The sequence below is a fragment of the Gymnodraco acuticeps genome, unplaced genomic scaffold (genome assembly GCF_902827175.1).
Source record: "Gymnodraco acuticeps unplaced genomic scaffold, fGymAcu1.1, whole genome shotgun sequence".
Lineage (NCBI taxonomy): Eukaryota > Metazoa > Chordata > Actinopteri > Perciformes > Bathydraconidae > Gymnodraco > Gymnodraco acuticeps.
This window is the reverse complement of record NW_022990184.1, coordinates 299,440-322,902: the sequence shown is the minus strand read 5'-3', so window position 1 is coordinate 322,902 and position 23,463 is coordinate 299,440. Positions and strand designations below refer to the sequence as shown.

At 41.9% G+C, this 23,463-nt stretch overlaps 1 protein-coding gene across 14 annotated transcripts; it reads left to right on the top strand.

Annotated features, from left to right (window-relative positions):
* The first annotated feature begins 2,423 nt into the window (after positions 1-2,423).
* On the top strand, positions 2,424-22,819 carry LOC117547226 (dynactin subunit 1-like). 14 transcript variants are annotated; one of them, XM_034217801.1, is made up of 32 exons: positions 2,424-2,564; positions 4,428-4,493; positions 4,596-4,790; positions 4,970-5,051; positions 5,153-5,181; positions 5,474-5,494; positions 6,070-6,093; positions 6,369-6,455; positions 6,877-7,029; positions 7,479-7,502; positions 7,971-8,168; positions 8,346-8,550; positions 8,646-8,724; positions 8,865-9,024; positions 9,207-9,311; positions 17,878-18,069; positions 18,168-18,284; positions 18,380-18,532; positions 18,670-18,830; positions 18,927-19,095; positions 19,213-19,281; positions 19,442-19,654; positions 19,855-20,016; positions 20,208-20,339; positions 20,422-20,547; positions 20,665-20,807; positions 20,896-21,062; positions 21,483-21,601; positions 21,681-21,876; positions 21,948-22,021; positions 22,100-22,189; positions 22,308-22,819. In XM_034217801.1, exons 2-32 carry the CDS (start codon positions 4,452-4,454, stop codon positions 22,443-22,445), a joined length of 3,825 nt encoding a protein of 1,274 aa, XP_034073692.1. In that variant the 5' UTR covers positions 2,424-2,564; positions 4,428-4,451; the 3' UTR covers positions 22,446-22,819. The 14 variants fall into 14 exon arrangements, with proteins under 14 accessions (XP_034073692.1, XP_034073686.1, XP_034073687.1 ...); XM_034217795.1 differs by lacking the exon at positions 2,424-2,564 and adding an exon at positions 3,342-3,468; XM_034217796.1 differs by lacking the exons at positions 2,424-2,564; positions 5,474-5,494 and adding an exon at positions 3,342-3,468.
* The last annotated feature ends 644 nt before the right edge of the window (positions 22,820-23,463 follow it).

The window sequence follows — 23,463 nt, the reverse complement described above, 5'->3', positions numbered from 1 at the left end:
CAGAATCACAAGGACATAATATGGCTCTGCTAAAAACACTCACCCATAAGTTACGTTTTAGTTTACTGTTTGGAAGTCTCAAATATCCACTCTAAATCCATATCAATGGCGATGTATCACACAAATAGCTCTCTTCCTTATTATTGTGTAACGTTAACTATATTATACTAGCTGGAACTCCAAAATGGATATCCTCATTTCTCCACCCACTACAATCACACGCCCCAATGTTATATTTAACTAATATGTAACTCCCTCCACCCCGGATAAAAGCACGTTAAGAAGCCCCTTTTCTCTAATTCCACTACGTTGGAAGAAATAACATTAAGAGAACGGATTAATAGGCTGTTCATGGTTAACGTGTGTTGCTAACTTTAGCCGGTATCCTAGCCTCATCTGTCCGGTTGAAAATTAACGCAAGCATATGCCCATTGTAGAACAGCAAACAGAAGTTGGTACAGGTTCTGGTCAACCCAACATTGTGATAGAGAGAGAAACATGTTTTGTCATTCTGCCACCTCTAATGCTTACAGCAAGTAATCAATACCTCAGAAGGGTTCATGTAGCTACATGTAGGCTACGGTTTGTTAGCGGTTTGCTTAAACTACCCCTATAGCTATGTTGCCGGCTAGCAAACTCAGGCATTGCAAACAATAACGTGATATCAGAAAACTAGAAAGGTATAACTCACCTGACACTGTGGCGTGCTATTCTCTTCATTCGAGTCTGTCATGTCCTGTAAATGTCAACGATAGATGTGTAATAAGAACGTCAACAGCCTGATGGCAACCGAAAATCTCTCTCTCATCTCAGATAGAAGATATGATTGGAGACGACCAGCCAATCAGAATTGACCTTCTCGAGTTCTCGCTGTGACAACTTGAACGAGCGCAGGCAAAGCTGAGCGCGCGCAGGCTGGAGAGGTCGAGCGAGCGGGGGAGAGAGAGCGCGTGCAGCGGTCTGCTTGCGCACGCAGCAGGAGTTTTACGAGAGAAAATATATTTCTCTGTGCTCAAAACTGTTCAAGTGCGCGCTCAGGATAGAGGCACAAATATAACGCCATACCCGGCCCCGCTACCCGCACATATTGCCAATTAGTTCCGCAACCCGACCCGACCCGTCGGCACAAGATCCGTAAGCCGACCCCGCCTATATAGGCCTATGAGCAGTCAAAACGTGCAATTATTAACACACATAGTTGCATATTTGTCTCAAAAAGCGTGGGATGTTGGTTATTTTCTCCATCTAGGATGACACCAAAAGCCTCCCAGGCGTTGGATTTCGCTCTTGAGGAAGTGTTATTGAAAATGCTGTATTCTCCGCTAGAGAGCTTCACCTCCATTTCGAATGTGGCGCGCACAGCAGCAGATTGATGCGCTGCAGAGGTTATGATTATGCGCGGTCCCGCGGGGGAGAGGTCTGAGGATTTTAAACATTAAACTAAATTATTATTATTTTAATATATTTATTATGCAATACCCGCGACCCGACCCGCATCATCTTTGTTTTACCCAGAACCGAACCCGGAAAAAAAGCGTTTGAAAAAATACCACCCGCGAATCACCTTTTTTGCGGGTCACCCGTCGCGGGTACCCGACCCGATGCAGGACTCTGGTGTGGCTGTGCTGCATCCAGCCTCCTTGATAGCCTTGATTGCAGTAACTCAGGGCACCTGGGTCTGGTGCCCTGCAGTTATTTAAAGCCTCTGCTCCTCACTGCTTCTCCCTTCAGGCACCCCGGTTTTGTTGAGTATGCTATGAGTTTCTTCTTTGCTTCACTTTGTGCACTTCAACACTCTCACACTCATACATGTCCATAAATCCTCACCCTGCATTTACACTACTGATACCACTGACATCCACACCTCATACTTTACTTGTTTTGCACCTAATTAATTTGGTTGATTTGAATTGTTTGTTTAAATAAACATATTTTGCTAACCGTTGACATGGTGTGTCTCCTCTTTGTTGTGGCCTGGTCATAACAAATGGGGGTTCGTGCCGGTGGTGGTTCAGACAGCTGGTTTGACGTTTGAGCAGCAAAAAGAGCTTTTGGCCATGCAGTTTGAGCAGGAGTTAGAGGTGGAAAAGATGCGACAAGTTGTCGTTTCGTGCTCGATTCAAAATATATTTTGTTCTGCATCCAGCGCACGCATTAAGAGGTGAAATAACCACAGTATCAATCACGGATAAACTCCACATTTGTCTGCTTATCCCACTTGACCCAACTTCTGAACTGTTGACGATACGCTTCAGGAACCAGTTCGTATGATTTTAACACCGCTGATTTTACTCTAGCATAGTCCAAAGCATTTTCCACACAAATATTGTTGCTTTTGACTTTATTATGGTCTTTCGCCACAAATGGGCACGGCCACTAGGGGCGCTAATTTACACTTCTCTGCTTAACTTTGGTCGTTCAGGCCACCGGAAGTGAGCTGTCAAAAAACGGAAAAGACTACCGGATTTCCAAGCCAGGTAGCCGACAAAATAACAACAGAAGATCATTGTCTGTATGAACACCCTAAGGAGCCCCATTTAAAGAGGAATTTCTGTGTATGCCAGGTGAGTTACATTGTAGAATACATCACGAGTTGGCTTCTTTCTGATTTTAGCCTGCTAAGCCTAGTTGGAGTGTTTTAATGTTAGCCATGAAGCTAATCTGCCTAGCTGTTGACTTCATTTTAATATCCAACTAAACCTAGGCCTGTATTAAAGTAAAGCGTAAGTTAAATAACTAACTTAAGAGATTCAAACCATCCTTTGTATGGCTGTCAGAATAATTTGAGTGTATCTCAAGCTAATAATGCTACAACGTTAAAGCAGACTAGCTTGTTGTCTTTCATGACATTTGTCCACCCTTTTCTGTCGTAATACTTTTGCGTCCTTTTTGTGTTGTTCACTGAGCTCTTATATCGTTTAATGACCGAATAATAGCCGATAGTGAAATTAATCTAGCACCCAGCTCTCTCAATAATAGTACAAAGAAGTGACATGAAACCACAGTGTTTCAACTGGTAACTGATTGTATAATTAAAACGAACTCATTGTTAACATCTTAGTTTGTTAAAGATGACTAACTATTGAATTACAAAAAAGAAGGGGAAAATGCAGACATTTTTATTCACATTGCTACTTACTACCGAGTTGTAAATAATAATGGCTATCTAAATGAAGGCTGGTGTATCACATCCCTGCTGAATTGGCCCCATGTGTTCCATGTATGTTTCTGTGTGGATAAACAACAGCTAGATATCCCTCCCTTTTTTACTTCAAATCAGCTGTGACGTTTTGTGATGCACCACATAGGGTCCCTCCCTGAAATCAGTCTTTGTCCTCTCCTCTCTCCTGAAAAGAGGAAGGGATGTGAAAGCAGAAAAAAATTAGCACTTTTATCTTTGTATTGAAGGTGAAACCATCTTAACTTGCTATCATGGCTTTAAACAGGCGACATTCATATACCCCCCGGGTGAGTAACATGGACTCTCAATATTGAATAATGACTAATTTAGTAAATCGGATTTATCTTCTTTCATTCAAGTAATCAGTATAATGTCATTTAAATATATTGGATGAAAATATCAAAAGCAAATGGTTGTGGCACTCACCATATAATGGATGCAGGATTCACTCGGTTGCATATTGGATCAGGAATAGCGACTAGGAATAAAACTCTTGATAACCTGTAGAGACGACTAAGTTACTTTACGTTAAACCCACAAGCATGCTTTGGTTTCCATTCATCTTAAAATGTTTTTAATCTAGAGGATTCTAAAGGTACCTCTCTCCTTCTGTCATATAGCTTTGATGAACTTTTTCTATCCAGTGTTCTGCCCTGTGGTTTAAAACCGAGGTAGCGTGAGTCCACATGTCTCTAGAGCTCCATAAAAGGATTAGACTCTATTGCAGTCCCAGTTTGTCTTGAATGAGCATCTTTGTCTGAGCTAGGCAGGGATATGACTTGTTTATCAGGAAGTCTATTCAGGTCCAGGACACATGACTGGGTGCATGAGTGTTTTTCTGTGTTTAGTGGCCTTGAGACTGTCCTGTCATTGAATATTTTTAATTCCAAAGACTGCTAGCGGGAGCAAGGAAAAATATGATGGCATTACTGTTACACATAAAACCATAATGGTTCTTGGGTGTTTTGTAGGACTTGTGTACATATTTAAAAAAAAAAAAGTGCCATACATAACCGTACTGAGCTATGTCTTTCACAAAGAATATGATATTGAAAGATATATTCTCTGTGAAAAGCAGAAATAAAGCAAATACATTGTCTGTTATGTAATGATCTTACCTTCCTTCCTCTCTGTCTCCATTTCTCCCCCCATTCCCATTGGTCAACAAACTTCCTATTCTTTCCCCTCCATCATTTCCTCATCTTTCTTCTTACTTCCTCCCATGTGTATTCCCCAAATCCACCAGCTGACCAGCGCACTGATCAGCAAAATGAGCAGCACAGGAACGGTGGAGAGTAGTAGGCCTCCAAAGGTAGGTCCCCTTTTAAAAACAGACAAAATAAAGAAATACATTGATAGGAAAACACAAACAAGTATCCAAATATGTGCATTGACTCAGTCTGTCCTCTTCTAGATTGGCTCTACAGTGGAGGTGACGGGGAAGGGTCAGCGTGGTACCGTTGCTTATATCGGAGCCACCCTCTTTGCCTCTGGGAAATGGGTGGGTGTCATACTGGATGAGGCCAAAGGCAAGAATGATGGCACTGTGCAGGGGAAACTCTACTTCACCTGTGAGGAAAACCACGGGATATTTGTCAGACAGTCCCAGGTTAGTGACATAAACTTGCTATGTTGTAAGGATGCATGCCTGTCACAATAATTACGCTATCAATAAGTTAAACTACTGATGAACTTATCTTGATGATTTTTTGCTGACCTCGATATTGCCTGTACTTCCGACATGATGCCAGAATCAACACACCTTTTGGTCCCCTGTCACTCTCACAGCTCCAGGTGGTGGATGACGGCTCTGGGGCCACCTCACCAGAGACTCCTGAATCAGGCATTGCAAGGACACTGAGACAGAAAGGTAAGAGGGAATCGCAGCTGTGTTTGAAATCCATCCTTTTGAAAGTACGAGTTAATATAAATACAAACAGAAATTCATAATTCTTATTTTGTTTCGTCCAGACATTCCAGAGACTCCCAGATCCAAGCAGGTAGGCAACCTTCACTTGCACATCACTGCTTCAAGTCCTTTTCACTTTAGTTTTGCGTTGTTTTCATGACTTTCCTTCGCACATGGATTGTCTTTATATTGAGTCTTTAATGTTAATCGCCTAAGCAAATTCCTGTCCTTCCAGAGCAGCTTTCTAGGTTTTTTCTTTTTGACTTCAAATTTGATCCCAAATATTCCCCTCTTTTTTGTACAATGTCAATGGGGTTCTGTTCGTGCCTCTCAGCCTTTGGGTTGACCTCTTTTTTGTTGTTTTCCCTGAATACCTTTTGCAGATACCTGTGAACATTAAGAAGGTAGAACAACATTAAATTACAACACGTTTGCTTTTTGCCTTGGTTCTTTTAATCACACTAACGTGGCTACTCATCTTTTATTTTTATTTGGACCTTTACATTTTGGCGTTTGCACGGAACATAAAGACATCTCTTGGCATTGATACAAGTCATTGTGTTTTCACTTTATTTTGTACATCAGATGTTGTCGTTTCGTGCTCGTTTCAAAATATATTTTCTTCTGCATCCAGCCCACGCATTAAGAGGTGAAATAACCACAGTTGTACAGCCGTATTGGTGGTGTCTTGGTTATTCATTTTAGTCTCACAATCCAGTCACATTTTGCAACTTTTTTAACACTGTTGCATGGGTTTACATTTTATTCAGCGTCCATGGCTCCAGTCATCAAGAATAACTATTACAAATGGTGCATGCAGCCGTCAAACTTATATATTAACTAACAGTGGGTGTGATTCTGATGTGCTGCTAATCTCTTATCTTGCTTCACCAATGAATGTGTGTTTGTATATCTGTGTGCGCGCTTGTGTGTATGCGTGTCCATCCCTCTTTTTTGCAACTCACCTCCTCTCCTCCAGTCCTCTACCCGACGCTCTGCCAAGGTGAGCTTGACAGCAGACAGCAGACTGTGGAGGAAAACAGTTTGATTTAAAAACATCAGTCTCGTAAAAGTTTTGTTGTTTTAATGTCAACGTTCTGTGGCTGCTTTGCAAGTTAAATCAAGGCCACAGCTTTAAATGTTTGAAAACTTTAAAAGGCCATGCATTTGTCTGTTTTCTGATAAGATTTCCTTCTGTTACAACAAGCTAACTATGTAGTTGAATTTTACAAATAACTCTTGAGACCTAACGCAGTGTCTATGATCACACTGTGGCAGTGGAGCACTCCAGGCCGTCTAACCCCCGCCACCTCCCTCCCCTCCCTCTTGATCCGTCCCTCCATCCGCTCCAACCTGCCGCTCATGGTACGCCCTGTCATATCAGGGTACCGCACCCTTTACTTCACTGGGAGTGGTTATTTGTTATGTCACTGAAAACTGGTGAAGTGTTGGTGCACAGGTGCAGGGATCTACCAGATATATATATATATATTAACTTAAAGTGGTATATGAAGGAACTTGAACTACATCTCCTGTGAGGGACACTGGGAAGTTTGGTCTGTGGGTTAACGGAATAAAGTCAGGAAGGTTATTGTTTTTTACATACGACAATCCAGCGGCACAGCATGTGAAGCCGGATGTTCACTCTTAGTTCAGTTGTGTGTGGGAGAAGCTCTTGTTTTGTTTATTGGCTTGAGTGATATTTAACACTTGAACACCACAACATCTTCCCCTTTCTATCTGTTTCCTTTTTTTCCCACACTAACATACCTGCTCTGGTCACCAGGCGTCTCGTGAGAGCCTGTCCACCTCTCTGTCTGGAGATGTCAGTGAGGCGGCCCACCCCTCCCATCCGGCCGCCCTGGGGGCTCCTGTCATTCCTCAGCCCAGCGGGTCAACTGCAGCATCAGCAGCTGCGGGTCCAGCTACTCCAAGCAAGGTAATGCATGCAGAATCTACGTGTGTGTAAAGTGTATAACTATCATACAACATTTATTTAACAAAAGTTTAGTATGTTGCTGTTAGAATGGTATGGTTTAAAATGAAGGACCAGCAGCTATAAACGGTCAGAACATACAGAAGAAGTTACTTATTACAACAATAGTAACTTCAAATAATTTGTATTTTAAGTCAATGTGAGTAAATGTCTGTGATGCAAGTCAAATTTCAGACTTGATCTGACAATACATTATTATTGTATTGTAAATACAATGGTGCCTTTGCCAGGGATAGAAAGAGACCTGTAACGAAAAATATGAAGTCTCACATTTCCATATCAAATTAATGATAAACGGCGCAGAAGATCAACATGAAAGATTTTCTTTTCAGTACTTAGCAGTTTGTCTCATCTCTATCATTTTGTTTTCTATTTTATCCTAATAAAACCAGGTGGAACCTGTCATTTCCAAGCAGGTAGAGTCTTCTAATGGCTTCATGCATGCTGGTGATATCTGGCATACTAACAAACTCGAATAACATCAAAGGGCAAAAAACCCTCAGCACAGCTTGTCAATACTTGAGTTTGGTTTTAAAAAGTGCTCACGGTGAATTCTGCGGTGATGATGCATGTGTTACCTTTCTGAGACACTGAATACTAAATTCCACTTTTGTTTTCAAGGGATTTAATGAATCTGTCTTCCTTGCTAATATATGTAAAGTTACTTTTGAGGCAGTAAAATCAGAGGATGAATTTAATTACTTGGGAAAATTATTTGAACATTTATTTGGAACATTGATAATCTTGTTCTTTGTATTTTGGTGGTGGGACTTGATATACTGTTATATCTCTGCATTAAAATAAAGTCTTTGGCAATCGATGATGTCCAGTTAATCCTCTTAACTAAAAGCATTTAACTCCCCCCACCCATCCATCCCTCTCAGGAGGAGGAATCAATGCGTGCTCAGGTCAAGGACCTGGAGGAGAAGCTGGAAACCCTGAAGATGAAGCGGACGGAGGACAAAGCCAAGCTGAAGGAGCTCGAGAAACACAAGATCCAGCTGGAGCAGCTTCAGGAGTGGAAGAACAAAATGCAGGAGCAGCAGGCTGACCTGCAGAAACAGCTCAAAGAAGCTAAGAAGGTACACAGAACAATCAAGTACTTATAATTTGTTGTAAGAGCATTATTGGTATTTACTATATGTGGTTACAAAGAAATACTTATCCTTTTTAGGATAGGAAATTATGGATCATTTCCAACTTTTAAGACTGAAAGTAGCAGACCTTCTAGAGTGTTCTCTCTCATGTTGTCCCTCCAGGATGCCCGGGAGGCACAGGAGTCCAAGGACCACTACATGGAGGAGATGTCAGACACGGCTGACGCCATAGAGATGGCAACACTGGACAAAGAGATGGCTGAAGAGCGGTCAGAGTCGCTGCAAGTGGAGGTGGACACGCTGAAGGAAAAGGTGGAGGAGCTCTCCATGGACCTGGAGATCCTTAGACATGAGATTTCAGAGAAAGGTTTGGACTCACTAGCCTACAAAGGCCTCTTTATTTCATATCTGTGTCTCTCCTTCCTTCTATTAACTGTGGCGCTTTGTCTTTTCCTCCTGCAGGGTCAGATGGAGCTGCCTCGAGTTACCATGTCAAACAGCTGGAGGAGCAGAATAGCAGACTGAAGGAGGCATTGGTTCGGTCAGTGAACTGTCAAAAAAGCAGCTTTGATCAAAGTGAAAATATAAACAAAGCATTTGTTATTGAAAGTTCCTAAAACATATAAGGTTATAAGATAATCTAAGTTATAAGAAAACATTCAAATGTCCCTTTCTCCTTAGGATGCGGGACCTGTCTACTTCAGAGAAGCAGGAGCATCTGAAGCTGCAGAAGCAGATGGAGAAGAAGAACACTGAGCTGGAGACTCTTAGGACTCAGAAGGAAAAGCTGCTGGAAGATGTGAAGCAGGCGGAGGCTACAGTCGACGAATTGAAGGAGCAGGTAAAGACGGCGAGAAGCAAGGAAATGGAGGAATATGTCTTTGAAGCGGCTTTCTTCAGGGAGGGATTTAATAGTTATTTATAAATAAGATTAAGGCTGAGACACATTTATATTACAAAAATCAAACAGACTTTTCTGTAAATGTAACTACTCTTATGCTTGTGTGTGTTTGCTTGTACCAGGTGGATGCTGCTCTGGGGTCAGAGGAGATGGTGGAGACCCTGACAGAGAGGAACCTCGACCTGGAGGAGAAAGTCAGAGAGCTGAGAGAAACCGTCACTGATTTGGTGTGTACACCGGCACCATGATTCTTATCTTCAGTATTAAAACCTATTTACTTTAGTTTTTTACAAATACGAAATAGGGGTGCAACAACTAATCGACTTAATCGATTACCAAATTAGTTGCCAACTAATTCAGTCGTCGATTCGTTGGTGACGTCATCACATGTGTTTTACGCGCCGTTAAGCTCCAACGTTATTGGTCTTTTTATCGGTACTGGAGACATTTAAAAAATATATATCATGTATTATTGCTACAAAAACATTATATCGCAGTCTTAGTGTCGCCAACTCGTTTCTAATATGCAAAAAGACAAATCAATCAATGTTTATTTATATAGCCCAATATCACAAATGTTACATTTGTCTCAGTGGACTTCACAGTTTGTACAGAATATCAGTATGACAATACGACACCCTCTGTCCTTAGACCCTCACATCGTACAAGGAAAAACTTCCGGAGAAAACCCACAGTTTAAAGGGAAAAATGGGAGAAACCTCAGGGCAACAGAGGAGGGATCCCCTCTCCCAGGACGGACAGACGTGCAATAGATGCCGTGTGTATATTGAAAAGATAATACATTTGCAACATAGGTAGTCCAAATGTTTGGAAATGCATGTGTGTACAATAGGAAGATGAATCCACGAGGATATCCATCCAGGACCTATGATCCAGGACCACAGCCACGACTCAAGATCCAGGGCACGCGATCCAGGACCGCAGGATCATCCATGACTCCGGATCCCGGCGTATATAGACACCAAAAAGAAAGAAATTTGGGGAAGCTGGGTTAATCGGAACATGAGAGTACACAGGTATAGACAGAGAGAAGGAAGAAGTAAGATGTCCCCCGACAAACTAAGCCTATATCAGAAAAACTAGGGGCTGAATCTAATCAGCCCTAACTATAAGCTTTATCAAAAAGGAAGGTCTTAAGCGCACTCTTAAAAATGGATAGGGTGTCTGCCGCCCGAACACAAACTGGAAGCTGATTCCACAAATGTGGAGCTTGATAAGAAAAGGCTCTGGCTCCCATTGTACTTTTAGAGACTCTAGGAACAACCAACAACCCTGCATTCTTGGAACGCAATGCCCTAGTAGGACAGCAGGGTATAATAAGTTCTTTAAGGTAAGATGGCGCCTGCCCATTAAGGGCTTTGTAGGCGAGAAGAAGAATTTTAAATTCTATCCTGTGTTCTATAGGGAGCCAGTGTAAGGCAGCCAGAACAGGAGTAATGTGGTCCCTTTTCCTAACTCTGGTTAGTACACGAGCTGCAGCATTTTTAATCAGCTGAAGCGACTTGACTGACTTCTTGGTACACCCTGATAATAAGGAGTTACAATAATCCAGCCTTGAAGTAACAAATGCATGGACTAGTTTCTCTGCATCGTTTTGAGGCAAGATATGCCTGATTTTTGCAATGTTACGTAGATGGAAGTAGGCGGTCCTTGAAATTGATTTTATGTGGGCGTTAAAGGATAAACCAAGATTCCTTACAGTCTCACTGGAGGCCAAATGAATGCCATCCATACTTAGTATATCTTTAGATAATTTGTTTCGTAGATTCTTCGGGCCAAGTACTATAACTTCAGTTTTGGTCGTGTTTAACATCAAAAAGTTTAAGGTCATCCACGTTTTTAAGTCCTTGAGGCAGTCTTGAATTTTATTTAGATGATTAATTTCATCAGGCTTGATTGATAAATATAGTTGAGTATCATCCGCATAACAATGAAAATGTACAGACTGATTCCTTATAATATTGCCCAACGGAAGCATATATAATGTGAACAAAATAGGTCCGAGCACTGAACCCTGTGGCACTCCATGGCTAACTTTGGTTTGCGTGGAAGATTCATCGTTGACACGTACAAACTGAGAGCGTTCAGATAGATAGGACCTAAACCAGCCTAAAGCAGTTCCCTGTATGCCAACTAAGTGCTCTAGTCTTTGCAATAGGATATCATGGTCGATAGTATCAAATGCAGCACTGAGATGAGCAAAACAAGAATAGAGACAAGTCCCTTGTCTGAGGCTATTAGAATGTCATTTGTGACTTTAACCAGAGCTGTCTCTGTGCTATGATGTGTTCTAAAGCCAGACTGAAAATCTTCAAATAAATCATTGTTTTTTAAGTAATCACAGCTGTTTTGCGACCGCTTTCTCAAGAATTTTTGAGAGGAACGGAAGATTAGAAATAGGTCTATAGTTGGCTAAAACCTCTGGATCGAGGTTGTGCTTTAAGAAGCGGTTTTATCACTGCTACTTTGAATGATTGTGGAACATAGCCTGATAATAAAGACATATTCATAATATTTAGTGCTGTCAAAATGATCGCGTTAACGGCGGTAATTAATTTTTTGAATTAATTGCATTAAAATATTTAACGCATGTGCAGAATGGCCCGCCCCATACGTGCCACCAGTGGCAGCGCCAGGTTATGGCTGGGGTAGGCTACACCCATACCAAGAAATGGCTTAGCCCCACCATGACAAATGATGTTAAAGTAAGCCAAATAAAGTCTGCCAACTCGCGCGGAGTAAATTTTACAGACAGCTGTTAGTAAGATTGATTTCAGCAGCCACGGTTTTGAAAACTTTTGTCACGTAGTGATCGTCTTCTCAATAGAACATCTTTGATAACGGCGTGGTGTTGTTGCAGGAAGTCCCGACGGAGAATACTTTTGCTGTAGTACGGGGTGCACATAACTGGTACGCAGGTTATGTGCGTAATCTGAAATGCGTACCGTCACTTGTGTCACAAAGCGCATTTGCGTACCGACGTACTTGTGAAGCTTTTCCAGAAGGCGGTTAGATCACCGGACGACAGAGTCGGTCTCCGTGTGCACAGACAGGGCTGCTGTTAACGTCGGTCTGTACAACGGAATTGTGCCAAAACTACGCCAACCGCGTAGTTGGCTTAGTTGCCGCCGCCCGCCTCCCCCCCCTCTGTCGACTTTCCTGAAGTACTCCCCCGTTGATAGAAATCAACACGTAATGAATTAAGACCCCACGGTTTGATGATTGATAGGTGTGTGGGTTGTCTTTCATTTTGACACGCAGAAAAATGTTTTAATAAACATAGATACTGTATGTTAAATGGATATATCCGCCTTCTTTCATTTATCTTTCCATTCCCACAAAAATATACATAAATAAATGGCATATTTTGGACATAGTTCGAATGGTGATTAATTAATTTTAAAGCTGTGATTAATCTGATTAAAAATTGTAATCGTTTGACAGCCCTAATAATATTTAATAAAGAAGTGCTAATTAATGGAAAAACTTCCTTCAACAGCTTAGTTGGAATTGGGTCTAACATACACGTTGATGGTTTAGAAGAGAGAATCATTGAATTTAATTGTTCAAGGTTTATGGCTGAAAAGCATTCTAGTTTACTATCTAGTGTAATATTAGAACTTAGGTTTCCGGGAGCTGTTGATAACACTATACTGGTCAAAGGCAAGAGGTCATTAATTTTGTTTCTAAGAGTAACAATTTTATTGTTAAAAAAAGCACATAAAATCATTACTACTGAGTGCTATGGGAATAGAAGGCTCAATTGAGCTATGGCTCTCTGTCAGCCTGGCTACAGTGCTGAAAATAAATCTTGCATTATTCTTATTTTCATCTATTAATGAAGAGTAGTAGGCTGCTGTCGCTTTACGCAGTGCTTTCTTATATTCATTGAGAGTAATATGCCAAATTAAACGAGATTCTTCAAGTTTAGTGGAACGCCATATCCTTTCAAGTTGTCTCGACTTTTGCTTTATTTTGCGGGTTTCGGCATTATGCCATGGAGCTAATCTATGTTTTATTTTCTTCTTTTTCAAAGGAGCAACAGAGTCTAATTTTATTTGCAGCGCATCTGTAGCACTATCAACAACATGATCAATTTGGGGTGGTGTACATTTTGTATACGTTTTTTAATGCAGACATGCTCTTCCGTAAATTTGGCTATAGCACTAAAGGCCCTGACACACCAAGCAGTCACCAGAGGACTCGCCAACGCCGACGTCGGCTGTTGCGTCGCGGTGTTCTCCTGCGTCTTGGCCATGTGTCGCACGGGAACACACCGCAAAGACTTCAGTGCGTGAGTGGCAATAACTCCTTACCAGCAGGCGGCGGTAGTGTGTATTCGTCATTAAAAATAGGCAACAACCGGAAGACAGAGAAGAAGAACAGACTGCGTGATATAAACAACAGCAAATAGCGTGTGCAAACTGCAGCCTGGTTATGATCCACTGCTGTCTGCCCGTCTTTGGTGCTCCACAACTACCCGAAGGGGCAAGTCTCCTGTACCGGGTGTACTGGGTTCGCAGAGAATCCCACTTCTTCCTCAGCTCTTTCTCTGAAGCACACAAATAAACGATGTAACCATTGTGACTAGTTAGCATGTCCAATTCATATCTATATGCAGTGCCAAACTGCACAGCTAGCAACAGCTAGCAACAAGATAACAACAAAACACAAGGTTGAAATAACAAATTACATTTCACGTTAACGTCACTGTACGCTGGCAAACAATAAAAAGACAACAATATCTGCTAAAGAGCTCAATTGATGAAAAAGATAATCTTACCCGAGAAACCAAGTTGCGTTTCAATCTCTCGCCAGAGTCCGGATTTCACTACTCGGTTCGAGTACCTTTTCTCTGTGATGTCGTACAGAGCTGGCCTCTCCTGGATCAATGTGATGAGCAGGTCTTCGTTTGCGTCATTCCAGATCGCCATGATGAGATGAAAATGAATATCAGTCTGTGTGTGCCTTCTTAAATCGTTTGTTTACATCCCTCACTTCCGTTTCGCTTCTCATGCACTGATTCGCTAGCTGAACAGCCAATCAGAGTGATTGTTTGGTCCGACTGCCAGACCCGATGCATGGCCGATTCAACATGTTGAATCGGCCATGCATCGGGACAGGCAGTCCAAATAAGGCGTGTCACGGTCGACGGTGCGGGACACACCAAATTGAGTTTGGGCGACAGGACAGCTTCGTCTCCCGACTTACGAAAACAGCCGAAATCGGCCTGGTGTGTCAGGGCCTTAACAGATAGGTTTCTGCTGCAGGAGCTTTTGACTAATGCTTTGTAGTCTAGTAACAGTACTTCAAAGGTTACTAAGAAATGGTCGGATAAAGCAGGATTATGCGGTTCGACTAATAGTTGCTCAATTTCAATACCATAAGTCAGAACAAGGTCGAGAGTGTGATTATAGCAGTGGGTTGGTTTATTTACACTCTGACGAAAACCAACAGAATCTAATATAGAGTTAAATGCAACAGTAAGGCTATTTTTATCATCGTCAACATGAATATTAAAGTCACCTACGATAATTACTTTATCTGTTTTAAGTACCAAAGTTGATAAAAACTCAGAGAATTCTGAATAAGGACCTGGTGCACGGTACACTGTGGCCGTTTCTCAATCGCGAGGATGCTTGCTTGGTAGCACATGTCTTCCGAGTCACTTGCTTCAGAAGCTACTGTAGGCAAGAATCCTTCCTGGCATTCGGAAAACGAAGAGTGGAACAGGCTAGCAAGTGTGCAGGTGTGCGTCATATGAGAGGCCCCGCCTTACATTTTCCGTCACAGATTTGGGGAAATTGGTCTGTGCACAAAGCATTGTGTGGATTTTAAGGACGCGAAGTCTACCCATGTGCAGCCTCGAAATTACCCCCAAACCAAGGACGCGGCCTCGGTGGAATTCCAAGTATGCTGGAGATTGGAACAGTCCTTCGGCGGCACTCGATGACGTAGCATCCTTGAAATATTGGCTTGGAAGCCAGTTTCCTCGAGATTGAGAAACGGCCTGTAACAAATAAGATTGGCTGCAAAGTTTTCCAGGTCGGATGCGTAAGACTAAAAATGAGACTTTCAAAGGAGGTATAATTTAATTTTGGTTTAGTATTGATAAGTAAACTTGAGTCAAAGATTGCTTCAACTCCACCTCCTCGGCCTGTGCCTCGGGCAAACAAATGCGTCTATGATGATAACCCTAACCCTATGACTCCCAATATTAATTGAAATGCTTTTATGGATTTAGAAAATGATTTTATTGATTTAAAAAATAGTTCTATTTATTTAATTTGACATGCATCCGCTAAGAAAAATAGTCCGTTGTTACTGTTTGAACTAACGTAAAGCAAAGCTGCTTTACTTGCTTTATAAGTAGCACAATTCATTATGTCAAACTTTGAAAAGTATCTAGATATCCCTGCCCTAATGCCAAAGTAACTGTCAACTGAATATGTGTCGCCGTTTGATGTCTATGTCTGGACCGCTGCGTAAAAAGGAGGGTTTCTGCCCCGTTACTTCTCTTCTTACTTCTATAAGAATAAAACACGGAGGAGGGAGATCTCTTTTTCTCCCCCTCTTCTGAGAGCCCAGCAGCTGATCTCAAAGCACTCTCCCCTCTCCTGCAGGGGGGCGTGGTCAGCTGCAGCTCACGGAATCAGCCCCCTGCAAAAACAGCGCTGGAAAGAGCAAATGGAGCGAAATGAGTCATGGCTAAAATGCAGGATCTTTTTGGTATTTTGAAAATATATATATATTGTTCAAATATAGCATGATAGGTCCACTTTAAGTAATACAAGACAGGATGATGATGATCTCCGCATGCAGGTGACATGTAATATCCAAGGATTAGAGACGGTTGGATGCTGCCGTTTTGAGCATTGCAATATATGTATTTTCACTATGTTATTAGTGCGAATTATTAGTCCTAAAACCCGGATGTAAACTCCTTCCGGTTCCTTCGTCAAAAACGCAATGCAATTTCTCCATAGGATTTTGGAAAATAGCTCGAAATAAGGTGTGTGGTTGACACACATTTAAGAGACGGATCACGTTTTGTTCAGCCGGATAATATCCACATGTCTATCCTACTTTTATAATTTTCGAAGCATAAATCTAGTCGCCAGAAGCAAAATGCTAACGTTATGCTATAAAGGAACTACAGCAGGGTCGCTGCTTCAACGTCACGCCAACTTAAGATCCATATTCAAACATACAGATTGTAAATGGTACAAGTTGAAGTGTTTGAACAGTTTGCAGGAGGCAGGTACTTGCTTTCAATCAGAACAGGGCAAACAAACTTAGCGGGAGTGTTTTACGTGTTCGGTGTAATGACGTAAAACGGCCTGGACAACTTCTGTAGTCCTATTCAGCCACATGTTAACAATCGTTTTTCAGACACGTAAACTCTTCAAAAATCACCAGCCACACCAGGTCACTGCTGATGTATTTAATGTCGTAGAACAAAATGTGATCTGTCTCTTCAATTTGTGTCAAACACAGATCTTATTTGGAGCTATTTTCCAAAATCCTATGGAGAAATTGCATTGCTTTTTATCAAAGGAACCGGACGTGGTAAAAATGCTAACTTACTTCCGGGTTTTAGGACGCGTCACTGCGGTTCTCTATACGTTGGCTCTCCATAACTTCAGCTTATTTTCAGCTACAGAAACCATTCAAATATTAAACTATTCAGCCTGTTCAGGAATCAATGGCTAACTTTCAACTTTTTCAAAATATTTCATACTTTTTGAAATATTCAGCTTTTTAAACTCTTTTTTTAACATTGAAGTCAATGGGAGATGCCTTCAAATCCACTTTTCCTACACTTTGCGCCAAATGCTTCTCCTTCCACATAATTTCAGCCAGACACTTCATTCCAACTTTCAAATGATCACAATACCTTCAGCTATAAAACGTGTATAAAAGATTTGATATCTTTTACACTTTTTGAGATATTGAAATTAGTTTGGAGCTTAGCAGAGAGGCCTTTTTCAGATTTTAACATTAGAGTGGATGGGAGCAGCTCGTTAAGTCTAGAGTGCTTTGATCTCAAAACGGAGTGCAGGAGAGCTTGAAATTCTCCCCCAAAAATGTTTTAAACTTGCCATACTTCCCAGACATATTTTTTCATGAAAAACATAGAAAAACCTCTCCTAGGTTGAAAAAAAAAAAAAAAAAAAAACTTTTAGATTTAGCTTGAGGTTGTTTTAGGCATGTGGAAACGAACAATGAAGACAATAAAGATGAATACTTGATTCAAAAATACATATTATTAAATTAACTAAACACATTTTGAACAAAATTAACATTGCTTTTTATTTAAATTAAATAAATAATCTTTCACATCAAAAGAAACAACAGTGTTTTAACAAATCGTATTAAATAATGTGATAACAGAACTGTAAACAGAATAGCTGAAACTTTTTAACTTTAACAAAATAAATAACTCAGTTACCTCTAATCATTAACCCATGTTTGTATAATCTATAACCTAAAACAACCTCAAGCTAAATCTAAAAGTTGATTGAGTTGAGAAATTGTGCAAGGCATAATAGTCCATTAATTGTTTCATTAATCGATAGATTAATCGATTATCAAATTAGTCGTTTGTTGCAGCCCTAATACAAAATGTTCATAATGTACATTTGTGTAGAAAATATTTCACTTAATTACCAACATAATGGCATGAGTAGCCACAAAATAGTACAAAGACATCTCCTTTTTCTTTTTTAAATCAACCCGTTACTGACCTTTTACTGTTCCCCGTGACTATAGGAGGCCATCAACGAGATGAACGATGAGCTCCAGGAGAACGGCCGGGAGACGGAAATGGAGCTGAGGGAGCATGTGGATCTGAGCGGAGCAAAGGTCAGAGAGGCTGAAAAAAAGGTGGAGGCTGCCCAGGAGACTGTAGCTGATTACCAGCAGACCATCAACAAATACCGAGATCTGACCACCAGCCTACAGGTGGGTGGAGAGGAGGGGGAACATGAACACTCAAGGGAATAATCGGTTAGTTGAATGAGGAATGCCCTGACACTGTATTTCCCTTTGTTCCCCTCCAGGATGCCAACAGAGAGCTGATCAGCCAGCAGAATGCAAATGCTGAACAAGTTCAACAACCGCCTGCTGAACTGTTTGACTTCAAGATTAAGTTTGCAGAGACCAAGGCCTATGCTAAGGTAGGAAAGCGTCATGTTTTATCCTGCTGCTAGGAAGGTTGAGTTGACCAGTTTAACACATTTGACCACATCTGCCTATTGATCTGTGTTCCTAGGCCATTGAGATGGAGCTGAGGAAAATGGAGGTGGCTCAGTCGAACAGACAGGTGTCCCTCCTCACCTCCTTCATGCCAGACTCCTTCCTCCGTCATGGGGGAGATCACGACTGTATTCTGGTCCTTCTGCTCATCCCCCGGCTCATCTGCAAGGTATGAAGCTGCGTCTGTTAGGAGTGGGAGATGTACGATTTTATTGTGGATGATGATTGAAAAAAACTACTCTGGTGGATTTGATGTGCCTAGTTAGTTTCTATAATGAATGCTTCTGTATGTGTTTTACCTGGCAGGCTGAGCTGATCAGTAAACAGGCCCAGGAGAAGTTTGACCTGAACGGGAACTTGCCCCAGGGCCAGGGGCTCCGGGGGCCTCCAGGAGATCAGTGCAGCTTTGCCTCAGGACTGGTCTACTCCCTCAGCCTGCTGCAGGCCACTCTGCATAAATATGAACAGTAAGCTCAGCAACACATATATAATAACTTCTAATATGTTGCAGTGATAAGTTGGTAACACAATCTGGGTGTTCTGCTCTTTTCTCTGATTTGTAGGGCTCTGAATACCTGCAGCGTGGAGGTCTTTAAGCGCATGGGTACACTCTACTCTGAAATGAGCTTCCATGAGCGCTCTCTGGACTATTTCATCGACCTGCTGCATAAAGATCAGCTGGATGAGACCGTTCAGGTGGAACCTCTCACCAAGGCCATCAAGTACTACCAGGTAACATAATTAACAACTTACTTAGTCTGTCTTCTAACAGGCTCAATCAAACTCAAGGCAAACAGTGCAATTGATTTTCTTATGCATAAAATGTCTCACTGTTGTTTTATCTTCCAGCAACTGTACAGCGTCCATCTGGCAGATCACACTGAAGACTGCACAGTGCAGCTGGCTGACCACATTAAGGTACTTCAAGTTTCTTCAGCAGCGTGTTTCCTTTAAGTTATAAAGATTGACATATTTTGACTCCCAGTACAGAGAACTTTTCCCTCTAAGAACATCTATTAGCCATGTCTAATGGAATTAATGTTTGGATCAGTCCCTAATCGCTTCCTCTCACCTCCAGTTTACCCAGAGTGTCCTGGACTGCATGGGGGTGGAGGTGGCTCGTCTGCGGGCGTTCCTGACTGCAGGTCAAGAGGGCTCCAACTTCGCTGTCCTTCTGAAGGACCTGGACACTTCCTGCTCTGATATCAAACAGTTCTGCAAGAAGATCCGCCGTCGCATGCCCGGGACAGATGTTGTTGGAGTACCTGTTGCTCTCAATTTTGGACCACAGGTATGGGATACAGAAACACACATAAAGACAAGAAGTTAAAACACACAAATGGCTGTATGAAAGTAAAGCTCAATGTAGGTTTAAGAAGAGCCAGAAAGGTTCCTTTTTAGGATGTAATGATCATTGGAGCTCTAAAGCTGACACCAAAAGGATCGATCCACAGTATATATTTGACTGACATGTCTTGTCTCCTCTCGGAGGTGTCGGAGTTGCTGACGGAGTGCAGGCGCCAGCACACCCGTGTGGTGGCTGTGCTGCAGGAGGTGGCTGCAGCTGGAGCTCAGATGGTGGCTCAGGTGGCAGAACAGGAGGGGCTCAACGCTCTCAAACTGGAGGATATCGCCTGCAAGGCTCTGGAGCAGGTAGTTCAACTATAATCATGTACCAACAATGGGCCATTTGTCGCTGACAGATTGAGTTTCTTGGCATTTGTTTAAAAACACTATGCCCTGTGTTCTGAGTATTGTCGTTTTGGGACAAATAGACATAGGTGGTAGGTTTAAGGTTGCAGCTGTGTTATTGTTTTATTTAAATCTAACCTTTTTTTCCCCAGGTGTATGGCTCTCATGGCCTGAACGGCACAGAGTGTCTGCGTCAGTCCTGCAGCGCCGTCATCACCTCCATGAACAAGATGGCTACAGCCATGCAGGAGGGAGAGTACGATGCTGACAAACCACAGGGCCAGGTATCTGTCACTGTTGCTCTTTGATGAATCACATCATCAGTTCTTCCCTGTCCCAGTTCTTACTGTTTGATCTTGTCCTCAGACTCTCCCAGTGGAAACAAGAGCAGCCACTGTCAGGGCTGAGATGACTGACGCTGAAGGTCTAGGAGTGAAACTAGAAGATAGAGAGATGGTCATCAAGGAAGTCAAGAAGTCCCTCAAGATCAAGGTAACACCACCTAAAAAAAAACACTAAACATTTCCCTGCGAAGTGACTTCATACAGGTATGTCTGCGGTATGAAAAAGACTATCAGACTGATGTGTTTGTACCTCTCTCTCCCCCAGGGTGAGGAGCTGAGTGAGGCAAGTGTCCGTCTGAGCCTGCTGGAGAAGAAGCTGGATACCTCCACTAAAGACGCAGATGAACGGGTGGAGAAGATTCAGACCAAACTGGACGAGAACCTTGCCCTGCTGAAGAAGAAAGAAAAGTATGAACGATAAAGACAGAAGATATTTTCAGCTTAGTCGCGCTTCTTGCTTTCCTGCATGCTCACCATCATGTATCCTTGTCTTCAGGGAGTTTGAGGAAACCATGGATGCCCTGCAGGCTGACATCGACCAGCTGGAGGCGGAGAAGGCGGAGCTGAAGCAACGTATTACAAGCCAATCGAAGATGACCATCGAAGGCCTGAGAGCCCCAGCTGCCTCTGGAATTGCCAACATTGTTCAGGGATCTGCAGGAGGTACATTTCAAGACCGAAATGTCTTGTTTTTGATAAAGTGTTGGGATGTCCTTTAATTGAACCTTTTGAAAGCTTTTTCAACCAGCGGATGAGATGTTTTGCACTCATTAAGTACCAGTAAATGTGTATTTCCTTCCAGACACTAATCACAAAAATAGTCTTTACACACAATCCAGGTAACGGAAAGAAAAGAAAGGATCTCCACCCAATTTAAGGAGAATAAACTAAATTAAAAAGAGAAAAAAACAGATAAGATAATTATATATAAGAGAAAAATCAAACTGAAGAATAAATGACAAAAAGTACCCATTCATTGTAATGAGCAAAAAGCTAACCTATAAGTGGACAATCCAAATAATCCAATAAAAACAACATATTTGTAGGGATTAAATATGTCTCCAATCTCTCTCTCTCCATTAGGTCTGCCTCCATCCATGGCAGGATCGGTGCAGGTGGTGGACTCTCCTCTGCTCCGGCAGCAGGTTGAAGTTCAGAGGTTGGGAATCAGGCACCTCAAGAATGAAAACAACAGACTCAAGGTAACTTGTGTTGAAGATAGTATTATTTGGTTGTATTATGCCAACTGTAACATTGACTGAGAGTATTTATTTCTTACAGGCGGAGAAGATGAGAGCCCAGCTGGCCTCCCTGCCTCCCCTCTGCCCTGCCAAACTACCACAAGCTTCCAAAGATAGCTCCATGCCACCAGAGGGACTGAACACAGGTATCTACCGCAGGACCGACCAACTGCTGGCAACCCTTCTGAAGCTGAGTTCAGAGATGAAGGTGGTGGACATCACCGGGAAGACAGCAGGTGTGTTTCAGTCTCTACACTTTCCTCTCCTGTGTGGAGCGTCTGGTTCATGTTCCTTCTTTCCCTTCCAGTGAGTGCCGGTGCCCAGATGATGGAGCAGACGGCTCGACTGCAGAACCTCAGTAACGCTCTGGACAAACTCAAGGTGACAAAATCAACTAATCTCCTCACAATGTCATTAAGCTGACAGGCGTTAATAAACATTGACACATTTCTTTTTCAGGGAGAAGTAGCTGAACATGTCATCTCCCATAACCCTGGAGCTAAGGCTTCCTCCGACTTTGCCACCTTCCCCGTCTCCTCCTTTGTGAAGGTAAACCTTGTATTACACACAATCAGTGATTGTTGTCCTAGTCAGGAGCTTTTACTATTTCAAGAAATAGCAGTTACACATGTCACATTTACTCACCTACATGTGTGTTGTTTCCTAGGCCAAGGAAGAGAAGCAGGGGGGAACAGTGTTTGTAGGGCGTGTTGCCATCCCATGCACCCGCGGACAGGAACAAGTGCACCGCCTCGTCCTGTCCCAGCAGCAGCTGCACAAAGTGCACCGCCTCCTCATGGCCTAACACAACGTGCCACTGGCCCACAGCACATCGAAAAAGTGCTTTTCTTCTTTTTCTTCATTCCAACTGTCACTTTACTTCAACATTCACCTATTTATCCCCTTTTTGTTTTTCTTGATTCTCAGGAAATTATTTCCAATGTTAAGACTTTAGCACTAATAAAATGGAGGCACGGCAGTGACTTTAAAGTGACGTTTGTTTTGAATGGATTCGACTTCTGAATGTCACACAATGAAGGTGTCAAGTTTTTATGCATGTTTCACTAACTTAGTGGGAAAAGCTGGCAACGTCATTTTTACTGTACTTGCCGCCATTGATAGTTTCCCTTTGTATTCATTCAGACAATAAAAGCAAGCAATTCACTTCAGAGCAAGAAACATTGTTATTGTGTCAGTCAAATTTGTAAATGTATTTACATTTATGAAATATAACTCATCTGCAGTCAGTTTACTAGATGTTTGTGTTGTGGAGTATTCTAGCTGTCCTCTGCTACTGACACGCTTATGCAACCAACACTCAAACAATTTTGATGGTGTGTCTCCAAAGGATCATGGAAAAGCACCATCAGAGGTCTATCAGAGATGCATTAAAAAAAATAAAGTCTAAAAAGTAGTAACATCAGTAAACAAAGCATGGTATAATTAAGTCTAAGATCCAAAGATGTTGTACTAAAGTGAATACCTTTTTAAAACCTGGCAGGATTATTTGTTAGTGGATTGGTCCAACTGATCCAAAGCAGTTTCCTGTGATTGCATATAATCACTTATTTCCAGATCAAAGTGTTTAAGGCCTAAAATACAGGGTTCTTACACCTTTTCCAAAGTAACATTTGTGCATTTTCAAGCATCTTACAGCTGTTGTATCCACATACTTATACTCAAATGATTATTTCCCTACCTCACATTAAATCAGATGTTCTTTATGCTATAAACAACCAAATGTGTGTTTCATAATTGCATTCTACATGAGGATGAAAAATGAAAGAAAACCAAGTTTAATATTTCAAAATGAGTGACCCACC

Bases quoted from the DNA above. Each gene is read 5' to 3' on its own strand.
- LOC117547226 (XM_034217795.1), top strand. From the start codon at position 3,433: ATGGCTTTAAACAGGCGACATTCATATACCCCCCGG. The intron at 4,791-4,969 runs GTTAGTGACATA...TCACTCTCACAG, and splicing joins TATTTGTCAGACAGTCCCAG to CTCCAGGTGGTGGATGACGG. The intron at 20,808-20,895 runs GTATGAACGATA...CCTTGTCTTCAG, and splicing joins CTGCTGAAGAAGAAAGAAAA to GGAGTTTGAGGAAACCATGG.